This window comes from Macaca mulatta, chromosome 9 (genome assembly GCF_049350105.2).
Source record: "Macaca mulatta isolate MMU2019108-1 chromosome 9, T2T-MMU8v2.0, whole genome shotgun sequence".
Lineage (NCBI taxonomy): Eukaryota > Metazoa > Chordata > Mammalia > Primates > Cercopithecidae > Macaca > Macaca mulatta.
In genome coordinates this window covers 60,370,294-60,393,499 of record NC_133414.1, presented here as the reverse complement: position 1 = coordinate 60,393,499, position 23,206 = coordinate 60,370,294, and the positions used below count along the sequence as shown (strand labels likewise).

Below are 23,206 nucleotides of genomic sequence, written 5' to 3'. Positions count from 1 at the left end.
TGCATTCTGGGCATGGCACAGCTTTCCAGGTACAACGGCCTTATCATGAGGGCATCTGGCTTCCTTAGCTATATTTCATACAATGCATTGTACTTGCAATTGGAAAGACCCAGCCAGTGGCCTGGGTGGTCTTAGCAGTCAGAGAGTTGCTGATGGATGCATTCTGCAAAAATCCACTGCAGCAACATCTGATGAAGTGACACAGAGTGGATGGTGGCCTTTCCTGCTGCCTCTTACAGGCCTGGAAGCTCCGTGGATAAGCCTCAGTTTTAGATGAACTCCCTGAGTCATCACATCACCATATGGGGAAGAACCTCTGCTCTTTGCTTATTCTATGACGGTAATTGGACAAATGAAGTATGCAAATGAGAATTCCATTTGGAACGAGTTACGTTTTGTATATCCAGGTCACAATAAGTAATTTAGGAAAAGCCTAATTCTCCCTCACTGTCTCTCAAATATGCAAATGAAATGTAGTGCATTTTCTCCAGTATTTTCTGCAGATGCCAAATCAGCAGCTATTAAAGTTGGATAATTACAGTAATTAATTTCTGAAAGGGAGTGGGGGAAACCTCACAACAACAAATAGAATAGTAAATCAAATGAGAAATGAGACCACACAAGAAAATGCTGAAACAAAACGGACTGCAGGCCTCCACAGGTTTTGGTGTAGGAAATGGAGCGGAGAGTTTCAGTAGATGGCAGTGTTACCAGCAAGATGGAAAGTGTGATTCCTGTCATATTCCTTTAGGTCAGCTTGGTGGTTCCTAATACTTCCTACACCCATACCTCCTTTACATTATTCGCTTGCTCTCTCTCCCCTATGGATGAGAAATTGATGGCTTTCCAAGGTGCACATGTCATCTTGGAGGCCGTGACTTAAACTTATGGGTGTTCTCTTTTAGTTTATTTCCAGTGGTGGCTATGTTACATTTGTTCTGTGGTTCTTTTGTTCTGGAGGTTCTTTTCCCCTCCAAAATGATAGCTCTATGAGCTGCTTTTGGAAACAGATATTCCAGCTGTTTTTCTGCTTCTGGCATCATCATCAATATTAGAAATTGGGTGGCCAGATTTTTACTATGCACAATGCAAAAACGGAGTCCAGCTCAGTTCTCTTGGAGCTGAGTTGGCTCCAGAAAAAATTAACTAATTGGGAATAAAGATAATTTCCCTTTCTAGCAGGCTTAGCAGCTATGAGGGTCTGTCATAAGAGATGTGGTCATGGGCTAGAACTCTGACCAGTACTGGAAGGACTTTCCAGTCCCAAATGCCATTCCACTTCCTTGAGGTCTACGGCATCTAATCAGGTCTTAACTGAGGGTGTTTGCTGTGCACCAGACAATCACAATGCAGAGAGTGGAAAGCCAGGTCTAGTTTAGCAGACTGTGTAGCTGCCCATGTGGTATGTTTGCTTTTGTGAATAATTACAGAACATCTACTATGTGCCTCTGGGGATTCAGAGACAAATGTCACAGGACCTGTAATCGGGGTTTGAGGATGGGAGGCAGGGAAGTGTAGAAGACAGTAAAACAACATCCTGATGGCTATAACAGAGGTTTGCCCACAGGGCCTTGGGACACAGGAGAGGGAAAGACTCGGAGAGGTGGAACACCAGAGCTAGGCTTTAAAGGAAAGGGATGTTTATGCCAGATCAGGTAGAAGAGGGAGGGAAGAGAAGCTCAGACACAGAAAGAAGCACAAAGATGCCTATCTGGGGACTGTGAATAGTTAAGCTGGGCTAGAATAGAACACATGGATGAAAAGGCTAAAATAGAACACATTAATGGAACATATGGATCAGTGGGGCTAGAAAGGTCACTTGAAGTCACATTGTGGAGGACGTTGAATGCCGAGCTAAGAGAATTGAACTTTATTGCATTGCCATTCATCGACATCACTGTCAATGTCATCATTGTCATTATCACTATGTTTACTGAACACTTACTATAGAGGGCAGACTTCAGGCTCTGAAAACAGTAGATTCTGGTCAAGTCTCAGTTGGGTCACCAAGCAGTCACAGAGCCGTGGGGAAATTATTTAACTTCTTTGATTCTTAGCTTCCTTTGTGTAGTGTGGGGATAATGACATCTTCTCTGAAATATTATTATGAGGATTACATGAAGCAATGCGTGGAGCTTAGCATGGTGAGCAGAACACGCACAGGGACACAGGAAGGAAGCACTTGCTAAGTGGTGCAGCTACTATCATGAGTTGCTAAAAGCTTTACAAGCATTTTATCATTTAATCATTATAATAACCATGCAAGGTGGATATCAGTAGACCCATTTTGCAGATAAAGAATTGAAACTTGCAGGAATTAAGCGATAGAATCAACATTGCTGCAATAGTGAGTGTACATGCCTGACATGAGGACTGGACCTCCTGCCGCCCAACAAGTTGCCTTTCTCATAGGGAAGTGGGAGGTTATGGAAAGGCAATGGCACAGTCAGGCCAGGGCATTAGAGAGTATTATCATCCTCAGTCTGCATCTCGAGTCATTTTTGGGTGAATTCCAGAGATCTAAAGGCTACGGTGAAGACACTGCTGCCATGGAAGCCTCCAGAATAGCCTGGCAAGACACAGAGAAGATTGGGTTCAGGGCTGCATGTATCTATCAACTCATTTATGCCTAAATTTAGAAAGGGTGCCATTTTCTGGAATTAGTCTTTATTTCAAACACTGAACTAATTGTATGAGTTTCAAATAACTAAAATATTGACAACATTAATAGCCCTGGATAGCATTGCATAAGGGCAGGCTATTTGAAAAGAGCCATTTCCACCAACAAGGAAATTGGTAAAGTAGGACTCTTGCTTTGTTAAACTATAACACATTAGACATTCCAAATACATTCAAAGTCTGTTTCCTATGCTCTTTCCCCCTCAGCCCCTTACGCAAAGTATTTCTGTTGTTCCTCAGTGGAAAATCTCAAATTCTGGTCAAAATCTAGGTGACTTCTCACAGTACTCTCTATAAATAGAGCAAATATGGCCAGGTATGGTGGCTCATGCCTGTAATTTCAGCACTTTGGGAGACCAAGGCAGGAGGATTGTTTGAAACCAGGAGTTTGAAACCAGCCTAGACAACATAGCAAACTCCATCTCTACAAAAAAGTTAAAAAAAAATTATCAGTCATGGTGGTGTGATCTGTAATCCCAGCTACTTGGGAGGGTGAAACAGGAGGATTGCTTGAGCCCAAGAGGTTGATGCTGCAGTGAGCCATGATCGTGCCATTGAACTCCAGCCTGGGTGACAGAGTGAGACCTTGTCTCAAAAATAAAATAAAATAAAATAAAATAAAATAAAATAAAAAAGCAAACAGATGTAATCTCACATAGAGAAGAAAGGATGAAAAGCAAGCTGCCATGGATGTGGAATGATTGTGTAAGTTAAAGTCAGATGGAGTCAGCCCTGGCCTAATTATCAGATGACCTTGATAATGTTCCTTTTCCATGACATACATAGGCTACTTTGTTTCTCTGTATCTCAATTTCAACTACTCAGATTTGGCCTGGATCACAGAGATCACAGACTCAACATCTTGGGTCCAGAGAGGTAATGAACATGCATAAGTGAAACCAGGTGAAAGCAGTAGTCAGGGGTGGAGAGTGTGGCCAAAGGAGAGCACTTGCTCTGTCTAAAGGTGTCTACATTTAATTAAGGGGACATGAAACAGAAACAGAAGCCCACCCAAATGAAGCCCACCAAATGAAACACTTCTCTAGGCCATCAACTTATGACCCATATGAGATACTAAATTCCAGCTTTTTATAATCAGTGCATGATGCAGTATCAAAATCATGAGCCTTGGAGTAAGGCTTGTGTTGGCATGTCAGAGCTGCTACCCACTAGCTATGTGGCCTGAGGAGATTGATGGAACCCTTTTAAGTCTTAGTGTTCTCATCTGCAAAATGGGTGTGATGATATTTTCCCATTGAGAAGAGTGGAAGAGAATATAGTTGTAAAGTCCTTAGTACAGTTCCTGCCCTGTGTATGTGTGCATCAGAGGCTGGCTCCCCATGCCTGCTCCCTTCCCTTCTAGCTCTGACAGTCTGTGTTCTGGGTCATGGTGTATAAAATTCTGAAACTATTAAGTAGAAGATAATACATTTTAGATATATTTCCGACTGACATTACACTATTGGTAAATGAGTAACAGGAAGTTGATATTGAACTGTATGTTAATGTATCTGCCGATGAATCAGAAGACTCGGTACTTTCTCTGGCTGGTTCTGCACTTTATCAGTGATCTACATGAAGCTGAATGTGGCTGGCTTAAGGCAGGGGAGTTAGTCATCAGATGTCAAAATGGGGAGGAGAAGAGTCCCTACCAGCTTGGGCGAGGGATCAGAATCCATGGGATCAAAATTCAGCAGTGACAATGAGGCCTGTGCCATGTCTGAATGCATGTCTACACTGGGTGGGGAAGGACAGAAGAGTGTAAGTCCTAGCAGTTTCAGGGCAAGGTCAGTAATAGTCCCAAGTGAAGTGAGGACATGATATAATGAATTTCACCTTCTGGGGGTGGGTGAGCTTAGCGTCCAGCTGGGTGGGCAGGCTCTGAGCTGGGGCACAGACATGTCCACTTCCAGGACCCCCAGAAAGTCAGGACCAAGCTGGGAGGTCCTGGGCAGGCAGGCTCTCTACAGATGGGGACCTTCTAGATCAACAAGCAACAGGTCCTTACTTCCATGCTGGGGACCACATTGGAGACTGTTGTACCAAGGCCTGGAGTGGGCAGGATACTGATTTGGGTTAGGCTGGGCCTAGGACCAGAGCTTGGAATGGGGCCAAAAAATGGAGGGTAGTCCTGTCATCTGGAGCATCTGGTGGAGGCTGCTTCAGAGACTTGGGGGCTTCTCGGATCAGCTGCAGCAGAAGTGGGTGAATCTCCAGGCAGTTCTCAGGAGGAAAGGCAGCACTCGGTCTCCAGGCTTCCCAGCCCTCCAGGACTGGCAATCTGAGGAGTTCAGGGCTCCGTGCACAGTGTTTGCCTTGCTCCATGTGCTGGCGTGGGGCAGGGTATGGCCAGCAGCACAGCGAGCCCCTTTGCAGGACACCCAAGGGCCTGAATGTTGCAACTCTGCCTAATGACCCCCCAACCCTTTGAAAGGCTGTGCTTACTCTCACCTGCCCCGCCTTCACATATGCTGTTTCTTTTCCCTGAAAGCCCATTTTCCTCACCTGCTTAGCTCTCTGTTCATTATCCTTCAACACTTCATTGGCACATCACTATTTCTGACTCTCTGTCAGCCCTCTGGATTAGGTGTGCCTATTGTGTTTTAGAGTAGCCTGTGCTTACTAGGCGGCTATTCTAAGGCAGAGAATAGCCTAGTAAGGCAGAGATGGCCACTAGGGAAAACAAGGTGAAGAGTCATGGGTCGAGCAGCAGCTCACGGTGTTGTGGGGGTGGGAGAGAAGAAGAGAGAGAGAGAGAAAGAACTAGCCATAGTGTGGAATTTATCATGATTGAAGTATAGACACAGTGCTGGCTGGAAAAGTCAGAAAAAGTTTCTTGGGTGACGGGACACATGAATTGTCTCTTGAGTAGTAAGCAGGAGCTCAGCAAAGGGATGGGATTGGAAAGGACATTCCCAACTTCAGGCATTAGTGGAAAAGGGCATGGTGTTTAGCAGAAGCTGAGACTGTCACTATGGCTGCAGTACAGAGGGGACAAAAGTGGAGGATAGGAAGAAAAATGGGAAAGAGAGAAATATGCTGTAGATGTGAGATCCTGGACTTCTGTTTACAGGACGCATTGCCCATCATCTGCATGTAATTTGGAAAAGAAACAACAAGTTTGGAGCAGGCACCCACCCACTCACTTGGTTACAGATCTGCCTAATTATGTTGAGGAAGCCAGGCCCTTTACACGTGGATTCTGCTAGCTCCTTGGGGGTTGGAATCTCTTACACCTAAACCACGATCATAAACTCCCAAGCCTACCAGGCCATATGGGTACCATGAAGCAGCATATCAGGTTGAGGGACCATGGCAAAATGGAAAGTTCATGCTCATATAAAGAGAGACCTAATTCTAAGTACGCAGTGGTAAAAGCAATAACTTGTCAAGTAAAGCACATCTGTAGGCCCCATTTATTGCTGTCATTTACAGTCTTTGATAACTTAAAGAGCTGAAGTCACTTAAAGTCTATCATCTCTCTTCAAAATCATCAAGAAAAGAACATTTTGACCAAATTGGAACAAGTGATTAATCCAAGTTTGAGTAGCTCAGTAAAGTCTCTAGTGCTTTTTGGAGTGTCTGGGGCAGCAGGCACTTGGCCTCTCTGGTGGTTTTTATTTCTGTGTGAGGATGACATGGTTCATGTGCAGAAGATGCACATATCTTGGAATGCTGAACCCAACACCCATGCCTCTTTAGAGGGACCCATTGCTCCAGGACCCAGCCCTCACTGGGCTTTGGGGACCATATTAATCTGTACCAAGAGAGAAAGTGGAGAACAGAGAGAGCGATACATAAGATTGAACATCCACAGCCGGACCGCGTGTACTTAAAGGCTAGACCGTTAAGTGGAGAATGCAGAAAATTTCTTAAGGCTGCCCCGCAAATCACCCTGTGCTAATTTGCCTTGCGGGCCCAGCCCGCTGGCCAACCTGGTGACCCTGCACTCTTACCATTGAGTCCTAATTGCACCTCCATCCCCTCTCCTGCATTGGAAGTAATATGCGTTAGGAAAATCAATCCATTTGTAGGGGAAGAAACCACACTGGTTTCCTGCTACTGCTCATATTTTCACTAAAACCCCGTTTTACTGGAACCAACATTAAAAAAACAGCGCATTTTATTCAAAACAAGGCAATATTGGTATTGACAGAGCTGCAGTGATAATGAGGACGATCAATTTTCCCTCCTCCATTATGGGGTATTGAGCAATTTTGGAGTAAACTTGCGGCATACTTAGACAAGATCAGCATTTCTCCCTTTTGAAAACTTTCTGTTTTTCTTTTCTGCATATTTAGATTTTAAGTATTCCTGCTATGGTGGGGGAAAAGAAGCAAAGCCAAAACAAACCAGAACAAACCCAGAAGTCCCCAAAGCAATAAGTGAAGTGCTGGTAATAAAAACTGGAGATCATAGACATTTCTTTTTAATCCTTTTGAATAATACATTGTGATGTTATTTTTGCCTTTTGGTTCATACAGACTGCATCTCAACTCTCACCCTAAATTGAAATAATGCAGTTACCAAATAAAATAATCTGAGTTTTGGGACATGAGATATTCAAGGCAAGAGGGTGGATGTTACTTTTCTGTTTTGAGAAGAGAAGCAGGAGCTGGGCTTGGTTGGACAAAGGAAGAGAGAGTTGGAGTCTCAGAAAAAAGACCTGGGGAAGGGAATCAAGGACTTTGGGTGGATTTCCATGGGGAAGAGTCAAAGTGATGGAATAGTTTATAACGAATTAGCTTTGGCATTTCTGCTTTTGGTTTCTGGTCCTTGCTGGGCTACACATGTCCATCTGCCAGTTCAGGCTGGCTGTGCAGACGCCACATTCTGGGGAAGGGGACCCTGTCTTCCAGGCAAGACTGCTCCTCCACATCAGTGACATCATGTGCTCAGGAAAATAGCAATGCTGGCAAATGGTCACATTTCAGAATGGCAAAGTCCAACCTGGGAAGGATGTCCCCCTGGAAAGTCAATCTAATGTAGTTTTATCCCTCTTCCCCCAGTGCTCACCTTTTAAACCAGAAATGTTGTTGAAGATGTCTTAGAGATAGGGGTTTCCCTGAATGCCATCAGTGTGAGGCAGGAGCTACAGGGCCCATGTGTTTGGAAGGCGGGTAGGAGGCTGTGAAAGGGGCCTGGGCGAGCCATCCAGTTTTTAAAACAATCTAGAAATTGTTGATGAACAGTGTAAATATTTTTCTTCATACATTTTAATCCTTGAACCACGTGTGCTACAAAACTGTGTTAGCTACATATGGAAGAACACTATCTTATTTATTTCTGTCACTTAGTGCTAGAAACATACTCTTGACCATCTTTGGACAGGCAACCCCTCAAGTGACTGCCCATGTGGAGAGGAGATGATGGAATGAGGTGACTCTGAGCTTGAGGTTCGGGATCATTCAGGTTCTAGCCTTACCATGTGCCCCTGGCAATTTCCCTCTCTGGGCTCAGCTTCCCCATCTGTAAAATGGATATGATAATAGTGCCTCCCTCATAGGCTTCTCACAGTGATTGCGTAATCCATACGTGTCAAAATGCTTACAAAAGGGCCTGCTGCAGCTTAAATACCCAGGAAATATCTCATCCCAGGATAAAATTTGGCCCTTACAGTAGATGCCAGGCCTGGAGTCCCTTCTAACTTCAAGAGCCTTGTGAAATATGTGAGAGGCTGCAGGGACCACCCCACCCGCTGTGCTCAGATGTGGTAAATTCTCTGCTGGAGCACGTCTCACACTGTGCTGGGACAATGTGTCTGCCCACCTGTCTCACCTTTAATCTGTGAATCCCTTGAAAGCAGGGACAGTGTCTTATTCATCTTTAAATGCCTAGAGCTTTACCCAGAAGATGGTGCTGAGAGCCGCTTCATTCTTGTTTGAGAAAGAAGAGGAAGAGTGGAAGCAGGGAGGACTCCAAGAAAGCTCTTACTGGGGGGTGTAACAGGTGGTCTGTGATGTGAAGAGACCAGACCCCGGTCCTCCTTAGAGAGAGATTATTCAAGTAGTGCATTCCCAGCTTCTCCTGGCTTCACTTTGGTGAATTAGACCTCATTTACATGGTCATTGTTCTCCTTTCTTGAAACTACAAACTGCGGCACAGGCGTAAAATGTGGAAAGAATGCTGGTGCCTCAGGTCGGGTTCCTTCAGAGTGGAGCCTGAGACAGAGGTCCAGGTATATGGGATTGTCGAGGGAAGGACTCAGGAGAGAAGGAGAGTGAGGGAGGCCGGGCGGGGAAGGAGCTGAAGGAGGATGCACTCACAGCAAAAGTCTTGTCTCAGCCAGAGCTCTTGGGGTTCTGAGGCTTGAATTGCATAACACAGTCCCAAGGGCACTGGCCTCATTGGCTCTAGGCTGGAGTATGTATGTGTGTGCACACAGGTATGTATGGTGCATGTGCATGTGTGTGCGGACGCATGTGCGTGTGTATGTAGGTAGTGGGCATGTAAGTGTGTTTGTAAGTGTATTTGAGTGGGTAGGGCTCCATTGCCCCTGAGCAGAGCAGCTCCTACCTAGCGGAGGGCAGTTCTGCAGAGAAGGGGAAGCCATGACAGGTAGTCCTCTCACTTGGAGAAGGAGGTCTGCATGGGGCACAGTAGCATCCACTGGGACAGGAAAATTCCATTAAGATCTAACCTGCATCCCTCTCACTTGATACAACATTCTTATCCAGCAACAAAAGAGAATGTGGACAGTCCTAAGAGTTTCTGTAAAGGAACATCCCACCCAGTCCAAACCATTTATCCAGCCTGGGAAGGATAATTCCAAGGATTTATCTTTTTACAATGAAAGAATGATTGCAAAAGCAATGTGTGGTATTGGGGTCAAATAATTACTGAGCCCACTCTGTGCACTCTTTTCTATTTGCTTCAAGGGACATAAGCGAGGGAAGTAGCTGGAAACCTAGTTCAGGGTAAGGTAAGAGCACAGCTGTTTGTGTGGCAGCATGTGCTTAGGACTGAGGGACAGGCACAGGATGATGGGAGGGTGGGGGGAGGGAGATGGCACTCAGGGGATGAGAGTGGCTTCAGCAAAGGCTTTTCCCCAGACGCTTTAGCTGGCCTGCAGACTTTGAGTGTGGTTCGAAATGTCTGTGGTGGGGTCTGTGTCTGTCAAGACAGAGTGTGTATGTTTGGTAGGTGGTACTTCTTTTAGGCTTGTACTTCCAGGCAGATTCCACCTTTTACTCCGGGGATGCAAACTCCAATACAGGAACTGTTAGGGGAGGGAAGCCTGCTGGGGGGATGTGGGACCCCTGGAGGGTCCAGCTCCCACCCAGCACCAGCCACATCCCCCTGCAGAGGTGCAAGCCAGCTTGGTCAGATCCTCCCATCTTTTGAGAGAGACCACAAGTCTGGATTTTTATGTGACATCTTCAGACTTTTCAATGCTAACAATTAATTCAGAAACTGCTTAAACATTCTGTGGGTCAAACACAGCATGTCTAAGGGGCAGACCCAGCCTCCTGCCTGCTGGTGTGTGGCCTCCATCTTTAGCCATTGACCTCTCCCCACACTGACCTGGGCAGATTGTGTCCTGCCAGAGGCTGCCTCCCAGTCTTGCCCCTGCAGGTGAGGAGGCCACTGGAAGAACCCTGAGACAGGCATGGGTGCAGTGCGGGTGGGGTAAGGTGGGCGCAGTCTCCTTGTTCCACAACTCACCCCAGCCCAAGTTGGAGCCTATCAAAGCTGCCCACAAGATGTTCTGCCCTGGAGGGCTCACAGCTTGCTTTGGTCACCTCTTAGCTTTCCGAGGAGATCCAGTGCTCCCTGGCCAGTCACATCCAGTCCCTGGTGAAGTCGGAGAAGAACCGCCAGGTCATGTGTGAGGCGGGCATGCTCGGGACCCTTATGGCCTCCTGCCACAGGGCCCTGGCCACCAGCGGCAGCCCCCTCCACTCACGCCTCATCAGGATCTTTGAGAAGCTCGCTTCCCAGGCCATTGAACCGGATGTGCTAAGGTACCACATGCTGCATTTTCAACGCTGCCAAGCTGGGCAGCCATGTCTTTTGCAGGGCAGGGGTTGCACAACAGGCAGTGGAGAGACTGCAGGGACAGATGCAGGGCATGGCTCTGTCCCAGCATTCAAGGCTGGAAATCCATGGATGAGCCTTCGGTCTGTGCCAGGCAGTGTGCAGGTGCCCACAAAGCAGACATAGCCACCTCTCATGGAGCATGTGGGGGCTGGAGGGGGCTCTGAGGAAGTGGAGATGCATTCTGAGGCCTGTGGAGTTCACTAGACAAAGAGAGGAGGGAACCGGGCCTGGAAGGCTTTGCCAGGAGGGGTGGGGCTGGGAGGGCCTGACTGTGCCCTGTAGGGAGTTGGGCAGTAAGCATGTAGGGACTGCAGACATGGAGGGGAATGGGGCAGAAGCCCCCTGGATCCTGCAGGGGGCTTTCCTGCTGTCATCCTCTCCATGAAGCCACATTCCTGGAGAGCCATGGCAGGGAGAGGAAGTGCAAAGGTGCACAGGGTGGGAGGGAGGGAGCAGACGTGGAAGACAAGAGAACAGAGGGAAGGGAAGCTGCTGGGGAGGGCAGGAGTCTCCTACGCCACCTGGAGTGCCGTGCCGAGGGCCATGCACAGGGCAGGGGGCCCTGCTCCTTATACACAGGAGCAAGTGTAGAGGGCACACAGACAGCCTTTCCAGCCAGCAGACATGGCACCCAGGGGCGGGCACGATGGCTGCCAGAGGAGGCTGCTGGTTATAGTGCTGCATGGGAAATTCTGTTAGAAATTTATAAGCAATTACAACAAATTCATTTTGTGACATTATTTTTTGTTATGACATCCATCTTGAGGCTCCTAAACTTACCAGCTGTCTGGTCTGGTCTGTCTGGAAGGGCAGAGACGTGTCTCCACACTGCTTTCAGAAAGGGTATTCCAGCGAGGCTGGGAGGTCAGGGAGCTCCGGGCATCTAGGACAGTGGTCAGGATAAAGTTGGAGAACACTGTTGCCCATAAAATGTCTTCATTTGGTCCTCTTGTGTGTTATGTTCAGACAGTTTCTAGGTCTTGGAATTCCCTCACCTCTTTCGGCCACAACGAAACTCCTTGATTCATCTCATGCACACAGAGGCAACCCTGGGTGCTCAGGTGAGGACAGAGGCAAGAATAGGGCAGGTTAATGGGAATTAAAAGATGATATGCATTCCTGCTGAGGGGGATCCTTTACAACAGGTGGGAAAGCAAACAGGTTTAAACATGGTTTTGTCTGCAGCTCAATGGAGCAACTGAGGAAAAAAGCAAAGAAAATTCCTGGTCTCTGGAGAAAGACCATATCAGGATGGAGAAAGATGACCCCCCCACCCAGCCATATAAGACAGATGACCCCTTTGGGTTCCAGATCATGGAAGCAGAGACAGAGTTTCCTTCATGACACAGCAGTACCTGGCGCTGCACTAGGCAGAGGTGTGCAGGGAAGGCTTCTGTACAGCTCTCAGCTCAAGGGCATGTCAGAGCCTTGGAGGCCCAAGATGCAGGTGGTACCCCTGTGTCAGGCTTAATACCTATGGAATGCTGGCCCAGGGGACCAGCTTAGAGAAAAGAAAGTCGTGGACAACTTGAATGTAAGATCACGTAAGACCTTAAGGTAACAGGCAGGTCCAGTGGAGAAGCAAGGGTGCAAGATCAGGCTTGGGGCTGACAGCCATGGTGGGAGCCTGGAGCTTTCAAGGAGAGGCTGCTGTGAAGGAAAGTGTGGGCCTGGTGAGCAGACACAAAGCTCCAGTGAGTAACTCCAGTGGGGCAAGCCAGAGACAGAGATGGCAGCAGTAGAATGTGCTATGCTGGAAAAGGGATGTGTGCTGGAATGAAAGAGAAAAGTTTCTAGAAGGAGCAGGTTAGCAACACCGTTCCTTGTTATCGGACTCAGCAAGGGGGCAGGGGAGCCGCCCTCACTGGTGCTTAGGAAGTACCTGATGACTCTGTAGAACTCTCTTTCTAGGCTGTGGCAGATACTTTGGGGTTATTGTCAGAAGCGGGGCAGAAATGCTTTGAGCAGAGACACATCTCTTCTCCTGCTTGCTGCCCTAGGGTCACAGACTACACAGGGCTTGGCTGAGGGGCCCTGGCAAGCCGCCCCAGATGCTGGCCTGCACCCTGGAGTCACCCAGGCCCTGCAGCCCTTGGGGAAATCCCAGGATTCAACTACTGCCCTTCAGACGGCGCTGAGCCTCATTTCCATGACTTCCCCACGCAACCTGCAGCCTCAGAGGGCGGCCCTGGCCCCATCGTTTGTGGAATTTGACATGTCCGTGGAAGGTTATGGGTATGACAGGCTTTTACATATTTAAAATGCACTTTATTAATTTTGCAGTGCCTCTAATGAATTATAATATTGATTACAAACTTGTAGTTCCCATTGAATCTCACCACTCAGCAGAGGAAAATGTCTGGGTCATGGACACCTGCCTACTCAGTGGCCTCCCAGGGGCTGTGTCCCCAGCTATGGAGGGCAAAGACCCTCTTTCCCCTGGTGTGGCTGCATTCTGGAACACCCTTGCATCCTGCCTCCAGTGCAGTTCCTTCACTTTGGCATCCTACCAGCACCAGCTGCAGTCCGTCCTTGAGACCTTATGGTCTAAGGAGGGTTACAGCGCTGGCAGGAGGGTAAAGCGGGAAGATGTCATGGCCCAGGCTAGCTGTGTCAGTGCAAGAGGTTGGCTTGCAGTCCAGTGATCTGAGACAATTTTCTGTTTCCAGCTGTTTGTTTATTCCGACCCTGTCTACAGTTATGGGAACCAGCACTGAGTACTCTGTCTCTGGAGGAATTGGGACAGGTAGGTGTTTTTCCCAGGTGGTTTAGCTCTCCATCCCTTCCCAAGTATGAGTCTTCAGATAGCCTTGATTGCAGATTTTTACTTGGTGTTTCAGGAAAGTGTGAGCTGCACTATACATGGTGGCTTACAGCTGTAATACCTGTAATTTGGGAGGCCAAGGCAGGAGGATTGTTTGAGGCCAGGAGTTCCAGGCTGCAGTGAACTATGATTGAACCACTGCACTCCAACTGGGCTGCAGTGTAAGACCCAGTTTCAAAAAGAGAAAAGCAAACATGAGTCTTGCCTTTGGTCCTGAGTATCTGCAGATGAGTTGTTCTTCAACTTTGCTCCTCTTTTAGAGCAAGGTGTTCAGTTCATTGTGCCTCCCAGGGGTCCAGCCCATAGCTAGGGACTCAATTGATATTGACGGACTGAGCCTGGGTTTGGCTCATTTTGCTGGTGACTGATGTAGGCTGAGATGGACACATTACCCACCTTAGATCCCTCTCTAGAGAGAAATATGAGTTGGGCTGATAGCCATCAGGAACAGACCAATCTTTGGCAAGTGGCTCCTGTGCACAGCACTGCACTCAGCTGAAAAACCACTGGGTGGAACAGTGCAGGTGCCTGATGCTGCCAGAGTCACACACTCTGTTAGGAGAATTGGGTTTGGGGTTTCTATGGGATCACAGGTGCTGGGGAGCCATTGCCTTCATAACCTTTTTCCACGTGAGTTGGCACCAAGTCTGAGGATACAGCAGCTGGTCCTGCCTGTTCCATGAGGACAATGGATCTGTCTGTATCGCCAACCCTGTTATGGGATAGGAGGGCACATGGCATTCTTAAACTGGTGCCCTTTCCTATCCAAGGTTCAGCTGAGCTAGGCCAAGGTCCTCTGCCCCACAGAGCACACTGCCTGGCTGTAGATCAGCTGATCAAGGGCCCACATGTGATGGACCTCAGGGAGATCGAGTTCTTCTCTGCTCCTTTGGCAAGGCAGCATGTCATAATGGGGAGGAGACAACTGGTGATTAGGCAAGGCACCCAGTAGGTGCTGCATCCAGGCTAAATCAGCACCACAGTGAATCTGAACATACTTGCTCAGCAGGGCAGAACAAAGCCTGAGGGCATGCCTGTGTTCCCACCCAGGTGCCACCAGACCATTCCCTCCTCCTGGAGGCCTGACCTTCTCCTGTTGGTTCCTGATCAGCCGGCACGGAGCTGCCACTGAGAGCCACCCACTGCGCTTCCTGACACTGGTGCGCCACCTGGCCAGGACCGAGCAGCCCTTTGTTTGCTTCTCTGTCAGTCTCTGCCCAGACGACCTCTCCTTGGTTGTTTCTACAGAAGAGAAGGAGTTTCAGCCTCTGGGTAAGGTGCTGGGATCCAAAGCCAGTTTCATCCACATGTCAGGGAAATGGGGCTAAGTCAGAAGCTCTCAACACAGGTGTGGTTAGAAACCTGGTGACCTTCTGTTTCTCCTCATCCTTTGAAATTGCTCCCTTGGATTCCACACCTGGTGAAAGGTCTACAATATTTGTTGTGGTTCACTGTGGCCTGGGCTCTAGGCTTGTAAGTGTCAGGCAGATGAGTCCCCAGCCCTTGGCACAGCTTCAGAGATGATGCTCAGTGGCTTTCCAGAAACTTCGCCTGGCAGAACAGTCACAATGGGACCCAGGGCTTTGCCTTGCTGGGACACATGCTGCATCCTCTCCTGTGTGAGGTTTGTGAAGAACACACACAATTTAGCTGGAGCCAAAGCAGCTACAGACACTCCCACATATGCTTAACCCCAAACCCAGAAGGCTGGCCTGTGCTTAGCATGGTGCCCAGGGCCACCCCTCCTTCGGCAGTGCTAGAGGCCAGCCCTGGCTCTGCCTTTAGAGCCCAGCATTGTCCTCCAGGCCCATTTGCCTGAGATGGTCAAGTCCAGTGGATTCTGGCCACTTGTTCTTCTCCTGTGTCCTGGGAGTGTCACTGTTTCATAAGGAAAAACAGTGGGGGGCCCTATGAAACAGTGGGAGTGGCTGATGCCCTTGTACACGGCACAACTGCCTATCCAACTCTCTGGGACTTGGCCTGCAATGGAGTCTCTGTGGAGGTAGTCTACCTTGGGGTAGACCTGAAGCGTAGTTTCTGGGTTTGAATCTTGGCTGTATGACCTTGGGCAAGTCACCCAACCTCTCTGTGCCTCAGGATGGTAAATTGGGTATGTGTGAGCGCCTACCTCACAGGGCTGTGACATGAGTTGATATTTGTAACATGCTTAAAACTGGCACAAAGGAAGAGCTCAAGGAATGATTGCTGCTGCCGTTGTCATTTTTCATGAGAGGAGGGGCTAGGGCTCCATGGTACAAGGCCCACAGTGGTTGACGTCTCTCTGTGCCCTCCCCATTCTCCTGGGTTCCTGCAGCGTAGCACTACACATGAGACTCAGTGTTAATGCTGTCTTCCAGATGTCATGGAACCTGAGGATGACTCTGAGCCTTCTGCGGGACGCCAGCTTCAGGTCAGGTGTGGCCAGCTCCTGGCTTGTGGTCAGTGGCATCACTTGGCTGTGGTTGTCACCAAGGAAATGAAAAGACATTGTACAGTCTCCACCTGTCTGGATGGACAGGTCATTGGCTCCGCCAAGGTGAGATGGCTCCTCCAAGCTGCACTTGCCCCACAACCGTACTGCCTGCTGCTACCCTGAAGTGACCTTGGTTTCATTCTATGTTTTTTGTTGTTGTTGCTTTTGTTTGTTTATTACTGGTAGGGCTGGCATCTAATGAAATCCTGCTTACTGTTCAGGAAACTTGAGTGAGCTCAGACATGAGAAGGACATCTTTAGAAAATGCACTGAAGGTCACACAACCAGGACAGAAGGCAAGATGTGCATCCAGATCTCTAAGAATAGTCATGTTCATGAAAATAGAAAACTCCAGAATGAACAAAGCAAAGCTTCTCATTTTAAGGGGCAAATTCCTCAGGGAGGTCTGGGCAGGCTTTTCCAAGAAGCTCCCAGGTGAGGCCAATGCAGCTCATCTTTGTACCACACAGAGGAGCAGGGCACTAGAGTGTGCAGACACCAACACATGTCGCCAGATTTAGAGAAAAAACCATGAGGAAGGTAATGGAATGCAGATGTATAGCTGAAGGAAGCATCTCATGGCTGTCATTTAGAGACACTCCAGATACAAGAGGAAGCTGGGAAAAGGTGGAGCTGGCAGGAGCCAGCAGCCATTGTCAGAGAGGAGAGAGCCCAGAAGACCACAGAGGGCAGGTACAGTTGGATTTTCACACAGGTTCCAGGGAGAGCATACCAATCTGGCTGCATTTTAGAATCACCTGCAAAGGCTTTTTAAAGTTTTCTTGCACAGGCTGCACCCAGAATAATTACATCAGAATCTCTGTGGGTCAGGTAATTTGACAATTTACTAATGTTTATAAAATTTTCTAGGTGATTCTAATATGCAACCAGAATGGAGAACCTTACATACACAGGGTTTCTTGATTCCCGCTAAATGCCATAGTGTTCCTCCCCCAACCCTGTCCAGTTGTGACCACCAATAACATCTCCAGACATTGCCAAATATCCCCTGGGAGTCAAAGTTGTTCCAGGTTAAGAGTCATTAGGTGAGAACAAATTCTTACTCCCAAGTTATGTGGGACCCATATAGGTGAATTTGGTACCATCTTCTGGTAAAGTTCTGTTATCAGAAAAAGGCAGTGGTGACCAGAAAGATTTTTTTTTTTTTTTTGAGATGGAATTTCGCTCTTGTCACTCAGGCTGGAGTGCAATGGTGTGATCTCGGCTCTCTGCAACCTCCGCCTCCCAAGTTCAAGCAATTCTCCTGTCTCAGCCTCCTGACTAGCTGGGATTACAAGCGCCCACCACCATGCCCACTAAATTTTGTATTTTTACTAGAGACGAGGTTTCACCGTGCTGGTCTCAAACTCCTGACTTCAGGCCCTCCCAGAGTTCTGGGATTACAGGCGTGAGCCACCATGCCTGGCCAAACAGAAAGATTTTGATAGGGACATTGAAAAAACAGATCCTTCAAAACATAGTTGGCCTTTACTCCAATTATTAACAATATCAGTCCTCCTTCTTTCCCTTTCTGTCTTTCTTCTTTTCCTCATTAAATATTTATTGAGCACCTATTATATGTTAGCTAATATTTTAGGTGCTAAGAATTGTTTATGCCTATAAGCTAAAGACCTCCAGGAACATACATATAGTATAAAGTGCTAAGAATTGTTTTAGGTTCTAAGAATTATTTATGCTTATAAGCCAAAGACCTCCAGGAACATACATATAGTATAAAATAAAAATTAGATTTAAACTGACTGTAGTGACAGATTCCCTACCCCATGGGGTAGTAAGGAGTTAGGAGTGGTTTGTTACAGAAACTGTGCTTATTTTAGGTGATTTTTAAGAGGGTTTAAAGAAGTGGAGGTCCATCTGTTCTGAATTGGGTGCTGTCAGAAAGAGGTGCAATTTGGTGACTGTGAATATTAATAACTTTTATCCAGAAGGTAGAGACATGGAAAAGGGCTGGACTTGTCATTAGAGAGGAAGCAGAAGTCCCTCACGTTAGTTGGGATGGGATGTGTGGTGTCTTTTGTGGTTGGAATGTCTTTGTTTTTATCTGTTTAGGCTTGAATACTGAGTTCACTTGTTCTTGTCTTCTTTCGCAGAACATGTTGATATTTTGGTGAAATACCTCATATACCTTGAGGCATGTCTTATTGATGTTTGTACCTTTCTTGAACTTGGCACAGGGGCTGACACACAGTGAGCATGCAATAAACACTTGATGAACTGAATTGAATGTGCAGCCACAGGAGGAACATGACTGGCTGGTAGTGTGGTTGGGTGAAGTGGTACAGGCATTAACATCCTCTCTGAGGGACCTGCTAAACGTACGGCCATCAGCAGGGAGGCCAGGAGTGGTGTGTTGCTATATGGAGTGGCCAAAGCCAAGACTGACAGAGTCCTCTTTCCAAAATAATCTCAACAAGTTGAGTCAGGACCAGCAAGTGAAACTCAATCAGTATAAACATAAAGGACTGTGTTTTGATGCTGACATCTGTTGGGCAAGAGTAAGATGTGAAAAATCTAGCTTAGTCTGACTAGTTTAACAGCCCTTCTCAAAATGCTGAGCCTTTGTTTTTATTGCCAAAGGAAACTTAGATAAATTTGGAACGATATAGAGCGTTTTAACAGCTTGAATTGGGCAAAATGATTTGGGAACGATCTGAGACATTAGACATTTATTAGTCAACCTGAACAGGGCAGTGTGCATACACTGGGAATTTGGGAAGAGAGGGGCAAGGTGGGTTGGAGGGGTGGGTGGTGCTTCCGTGTGGGAGAGAGAGGAGGACTCTGAGCCTGCGAGAACAGAGAGAGAAGAGAGCACAGAAGACCATACTCCTGGCAAGGCTTGGTGGTTGAACAATTGGTTTGTTTTTATTTGAAAATCTCATTTAATTGGTAGGGTGAAAAAGAATATTTCTGAAATTATGTAAACTCTCATTTAGAAAAATACAGTCATCCCTCAGTTTCCTCAGGGGATTGGCTACAGGACCCTTCTTGGATACCAAACTGCATGGATACTCAAGTCCCTTAAATAAAATGGTGTAGTATTTGCAAAGAACAGATGCATACCCTCCTGCATGCTTAACTAAGCTCTAGATGATTTATAATACCTAATACAATGTGAATGCTAAATAGTTGTCATTCTGTATTTTTTATTGTTATAGCACTATTTTTGTTGTCCTTTTTCCTGAATATTTTTGATCCAAAGTTGGTTGAATCCAAGGATATGGAACCCCCAGATATGCAGGGCCAATTGTGCATATTTATAAACATATGCTTATATTTAGTGATTTTATAGTAATTATAATATAAATGCATTTTGAAATAGCTCAAAAATAGAGAAGAGAAGATTTGCTACCCTCCTGCTACTTTATCACATTTTGTAATTTCAGTTTTATCCCTTTAAAAAAATAGTGTGGCTTCAATGTATAGAAAATCTTGTATACTGCTTAGTTCATTTAACCTCTCGTTTAACCTAACACTTAAGTTATATGGTATAGCCTATTGCTTCTAGGCTACAAACCTAGACAGCATGTTGCTATATTGAATACTGTAGGCAGCTTTAACACAGTGGTGAGTATTTGTGTATCTAAACACTCTAAACATGGAAAAACTACAGTAAAAATATGATATTATTATCTTATGGACCACCATTGCATATGTGCTGTGACACTGACTTGGAACATTGTAATGTAGCACACAGCAATACATGAAAGTATACTTGGAAATTCATCCAAACTTTTGCCTGTATCCACACTTCATTCTTTTTTATTTCTGAGTAGTATTTCAAGGTATGGATGTGCCATAGTTTGTTTAGTCATTTATCCATTGAAGGACATCTGGGATGTTTCAGGTTTGGGCCATTACAAATAAAGCTTTGTGAGCATTTGTGTATGGGTTTTTGTGTGAATTTAAGTCGTCATTTATCTGGGATGAATTCCAAGAGTTCAATTGCTGGTTTCTATGGTAATTGAATGTTTAGTTTTATAAGAAACTGCCAAACTATTTTGAAAATGATTTCATCATTTGACATTTCCACTAACAATGAATGAGTGAGGCAGTTTTTCTGCACTTAGCGTTGTCACTATTTTTATATTAGCCATTATGATAGTTGTGTAGTGATAGCTCACTGTATTTTTAATTTGTATTTCCTTAATGGCTAATGAGGTTGAACATCACCTTTTCATGTGCTTATTTGCCATCTGTATATTCTCCTCAGTGATGTCCATCCATATTTTTTGCCCACTTTCTAATTGCATTGTTTGTTTTGTTGTTGTTTTTTTTGTTTTTTGTTTTTTGTTTTTTGTTTTTTTTTGAGATGGAGTCTCGCTCTGTTGGCAGACTGGAGTGAAGTGGTGCAATCTCGGCTCACTGCAACCTCCACCTCCCAGGTTCAAGCGATTCTCCTGCTTCAGCCTCCAGAGTAGCTGGGACTACAGGTGTCCGCCACCATGCCCAGCTAATTTTTGTATTTTTAGTAGAGATGGGTTTTTCGCTACGTTGGCCAGGATGGTCTCGATCTCCTGACCTCGTGATCTGCCCACCTAGGCCTCCCAAAGTGCTGGGATTACAGGTGTGAGCCACCGCACCTGGTCGCATTGTTTACTTTTTTAAACTGTTAAGTTTTAAGGGTTTTAAAATATATACATGTATGTGTGTGTGTCTATACATACACACATATATATATATTCTAGATACTAGTCCTTTGTTAGATACGTGATTTGCAATAATTCCTCCTAGTCTATAGCATGTCTTTTAATCCTCTTTCACATGGGTGAAGTTTCTGGTTTTGCTGAAGTATAATTCATTAGTTTTTCCTTATATGATTCGTGCTTTTAGTGTCATTTGAGAATATTTTGCCCAGCCCTAGGTCCTGAAGATTTTCTCCTATTTTTTTTTCCTAAAGATTTTGTAGTTTTACATTTTACACTTGAGTTTGTGATCAATTATGAATTAATTTTTGTATAAAGTGTAAGGTTTAAGTTCATTTCTTTGCCTATGGATGTTCAATTGCTCCAGTACCACTTGTTGAAGAGTCTATCATTTCTCAATTGAATTGCTTTTGCATCTTTGTCAAAAATCAGGTGAACCTACTTATAAGTTTATTTCTGGGTTCTCTATTCTGTTGCATTGATCTATGTGACAATCTATGTGATTATCTTTATACCAATGTCACACTATATTGATTTTATAGCTATATAATAAGTCGTTATTAGAGTAGTTCCTCCCCCAAATTAATTCTTCTTTTTCAGAATTGTTTAAGCTGTTCTAGGGCCTGTGCCTTCCCATATGCAGTTTAGCATTAGCTTGTTTATGACTACAAAAAACCTTGCTGGAATTCTGATAGTCTACAAAAAACCTTTCTGGAATTGCATTATACCTACTGATCAACTTGAGGGGAAATAACATCTTTACTATAGTGAACCTTTCTATCCATGAACCTGGTATGTCTCTCCATTTATATCGGTCATCTTTGACTTTTTCCATCATCACTTAGGAATTTTCAGTGTACAGATCCTGTACTTGTCTTACTATTTCATTTTCTTGTACGTAATTGTAAGTGGTATTGTGTTTAATTTTAGTTTCTGTTTGTTTATTGTTAGCCTACAAAAATAAAATTGATTTTTGTGTATTGATCATGTACCCTGTGACCTTGCTGAATTCACTTATTAGTTCTAGGATATAAAAAAAAATTCCTTGGAACTTTCTACATGGACATGTCATCTGAAAATAGAAACAGTTTTGTTTCTTCCTTTCCACTCTGTATGTATTTAATTATTGTTCATACATAAAACTTTATTAATTTGCCAATACTAGGCATTTAGTTTCTTAGCAGATTGACTGAGATAAAAAAGGTGGACTTTTTTTGTTTCTTAGTATTTTTTATCAAATTTATTTTCAGAAGGACAGTGTCATTTTTTTACTCCACATTTAATAACTTGTTTTACTGCATACTTCTGAGGTTTGTGAATTATATTTTAATTTTTTAGATAAAACACATTTTTACTATGAGATGAGAATAAGATGCATCATGTTATATCACTTTGTATTTACTTGATTAACTCTGAGATCAAACACTACTCACTTTTGTCCTTTTTATTTTAACAGATGTTATACATCCAGGCTCTACCAGGGCCTTTCCTTTCTATGGATCCATCTGCGTTTGTGGATGTTTATGGATATATTGCTACCCCTCAAGTTTGGAAACAAAAATCTTCATTAATCTGGCGTCTTGGCCCCACATACCTCTTTGAAGAAGCCATTTCAATGGAAACTCTGGAAGTTATAAACAAACTTGGCCCAAGATATTGTGGCAACTTCCAAGCTGTGCATGTCCCAGGTATGGAGTGTTTTGATTTACAATGTTCTTGCTGATAGTAGTTTTTAAATGGACATCTGGTTATTTATAGCATATTTGCAGAGAATAAGCTCAGCGTTAGGGTCAGTCATTAGGGAAGACCTCTGTAATTGTATCATTATATATTTACAACCCAAGAGAAAATGTCACAGAAAAGGAAATGACAATATCTTTAGATTTCAACTCCAAAGTCCCTAATGGGGAAGAGGTGGGTTGGGTAATACCATCAGCAAAGAAAGAAAGAAGAGATTGAGACAAATAAGTTACATTGCTTTTAATGAAGAAGCTTTTTAACTAAAGTATACTGTTGTCTTCAATTATTAAACAGGCAGACAAAACATCCACATTTTCATTATTGATTGTCGTTATTCAAGCAGGGAGCATTGCTCTCTGTGCTCCGTCAAGTCAAAGGGGTCAGCTCCCATCTGGAAAGAATGATAAATGAATCTATGTCAGTGGCCTGTATGTGCTGAAGGGCGATTGAGTGCTGTAGAGCATTTCTGTCTCCAAGCCCATGATGTCTTTGAATTTCATTTCCTGTGGCAAATGGCACTGGCCAGAGCAATGGGATGAGGTCAGGTCTAGAGCCAAAGCCTTACCAATTCTATATTCATGCCACCCTTCTCTACTAGCACAGTGGGTCTCATTGACTTAGAGACCAGTATGTTAATTCAAACTGGGATGTTTGCCATGGCTGTGCAGCTCATTGAAAATTAAACATTTCAGTTCAGCCTATTTCAGGTCAGGTTTCTTGTCACTTAGCAGTTTGGTTTTAGGAAGTGAGGTTATATACTTGACAGATGTTTTAAGCTCTGGTAGT

The 23,206-nt window shown here is 45.2% G+C and overlaps 1 protein-coding gene across 9 annotated transcripts in view; it reads left to right on the top strand.

Moving 5' to 3' along the window:
* The window catches only part of WDFY4 (WDFY family member 4), a 295,693-nt gene that overhangs the window by 79,316 nt on the left and 193,171 nt on the right, over positions 1-23,206 (top strand). For all 9 annotated transcript variants that reach the window (XM_077945551.1, XM_077945549.1, XM_077945550.1 and 6 more), the window contains 7 exons: positions 10,429-10,643; positions 11,686-11,780; positions 12,720-12,954; positions 13,389-13,465; positions 14,594-14,815; positions 15,901-16,079; positions 22,137-22,368. In XM_077945551.1, the coding sequence (XP_077801677.1) occupies positions 10,429-10,643; positions 11,686-11,780; positions 12,720-12,954; positions 13,389-13,465; positions 14,594-14,815; positions 15,901-16,079; positions 22,137-22,368 (1,255 nt within the window). The remainder of the gene's footprint in view (positions 1-10,428; positions 10,644-11,685; positions 11,781-12,719; positions 12,955-13,388; positions 13,466-14,593; positions 14,816-15,900; positions 16,080-22,136; positions 22,369-23,206) is intronic.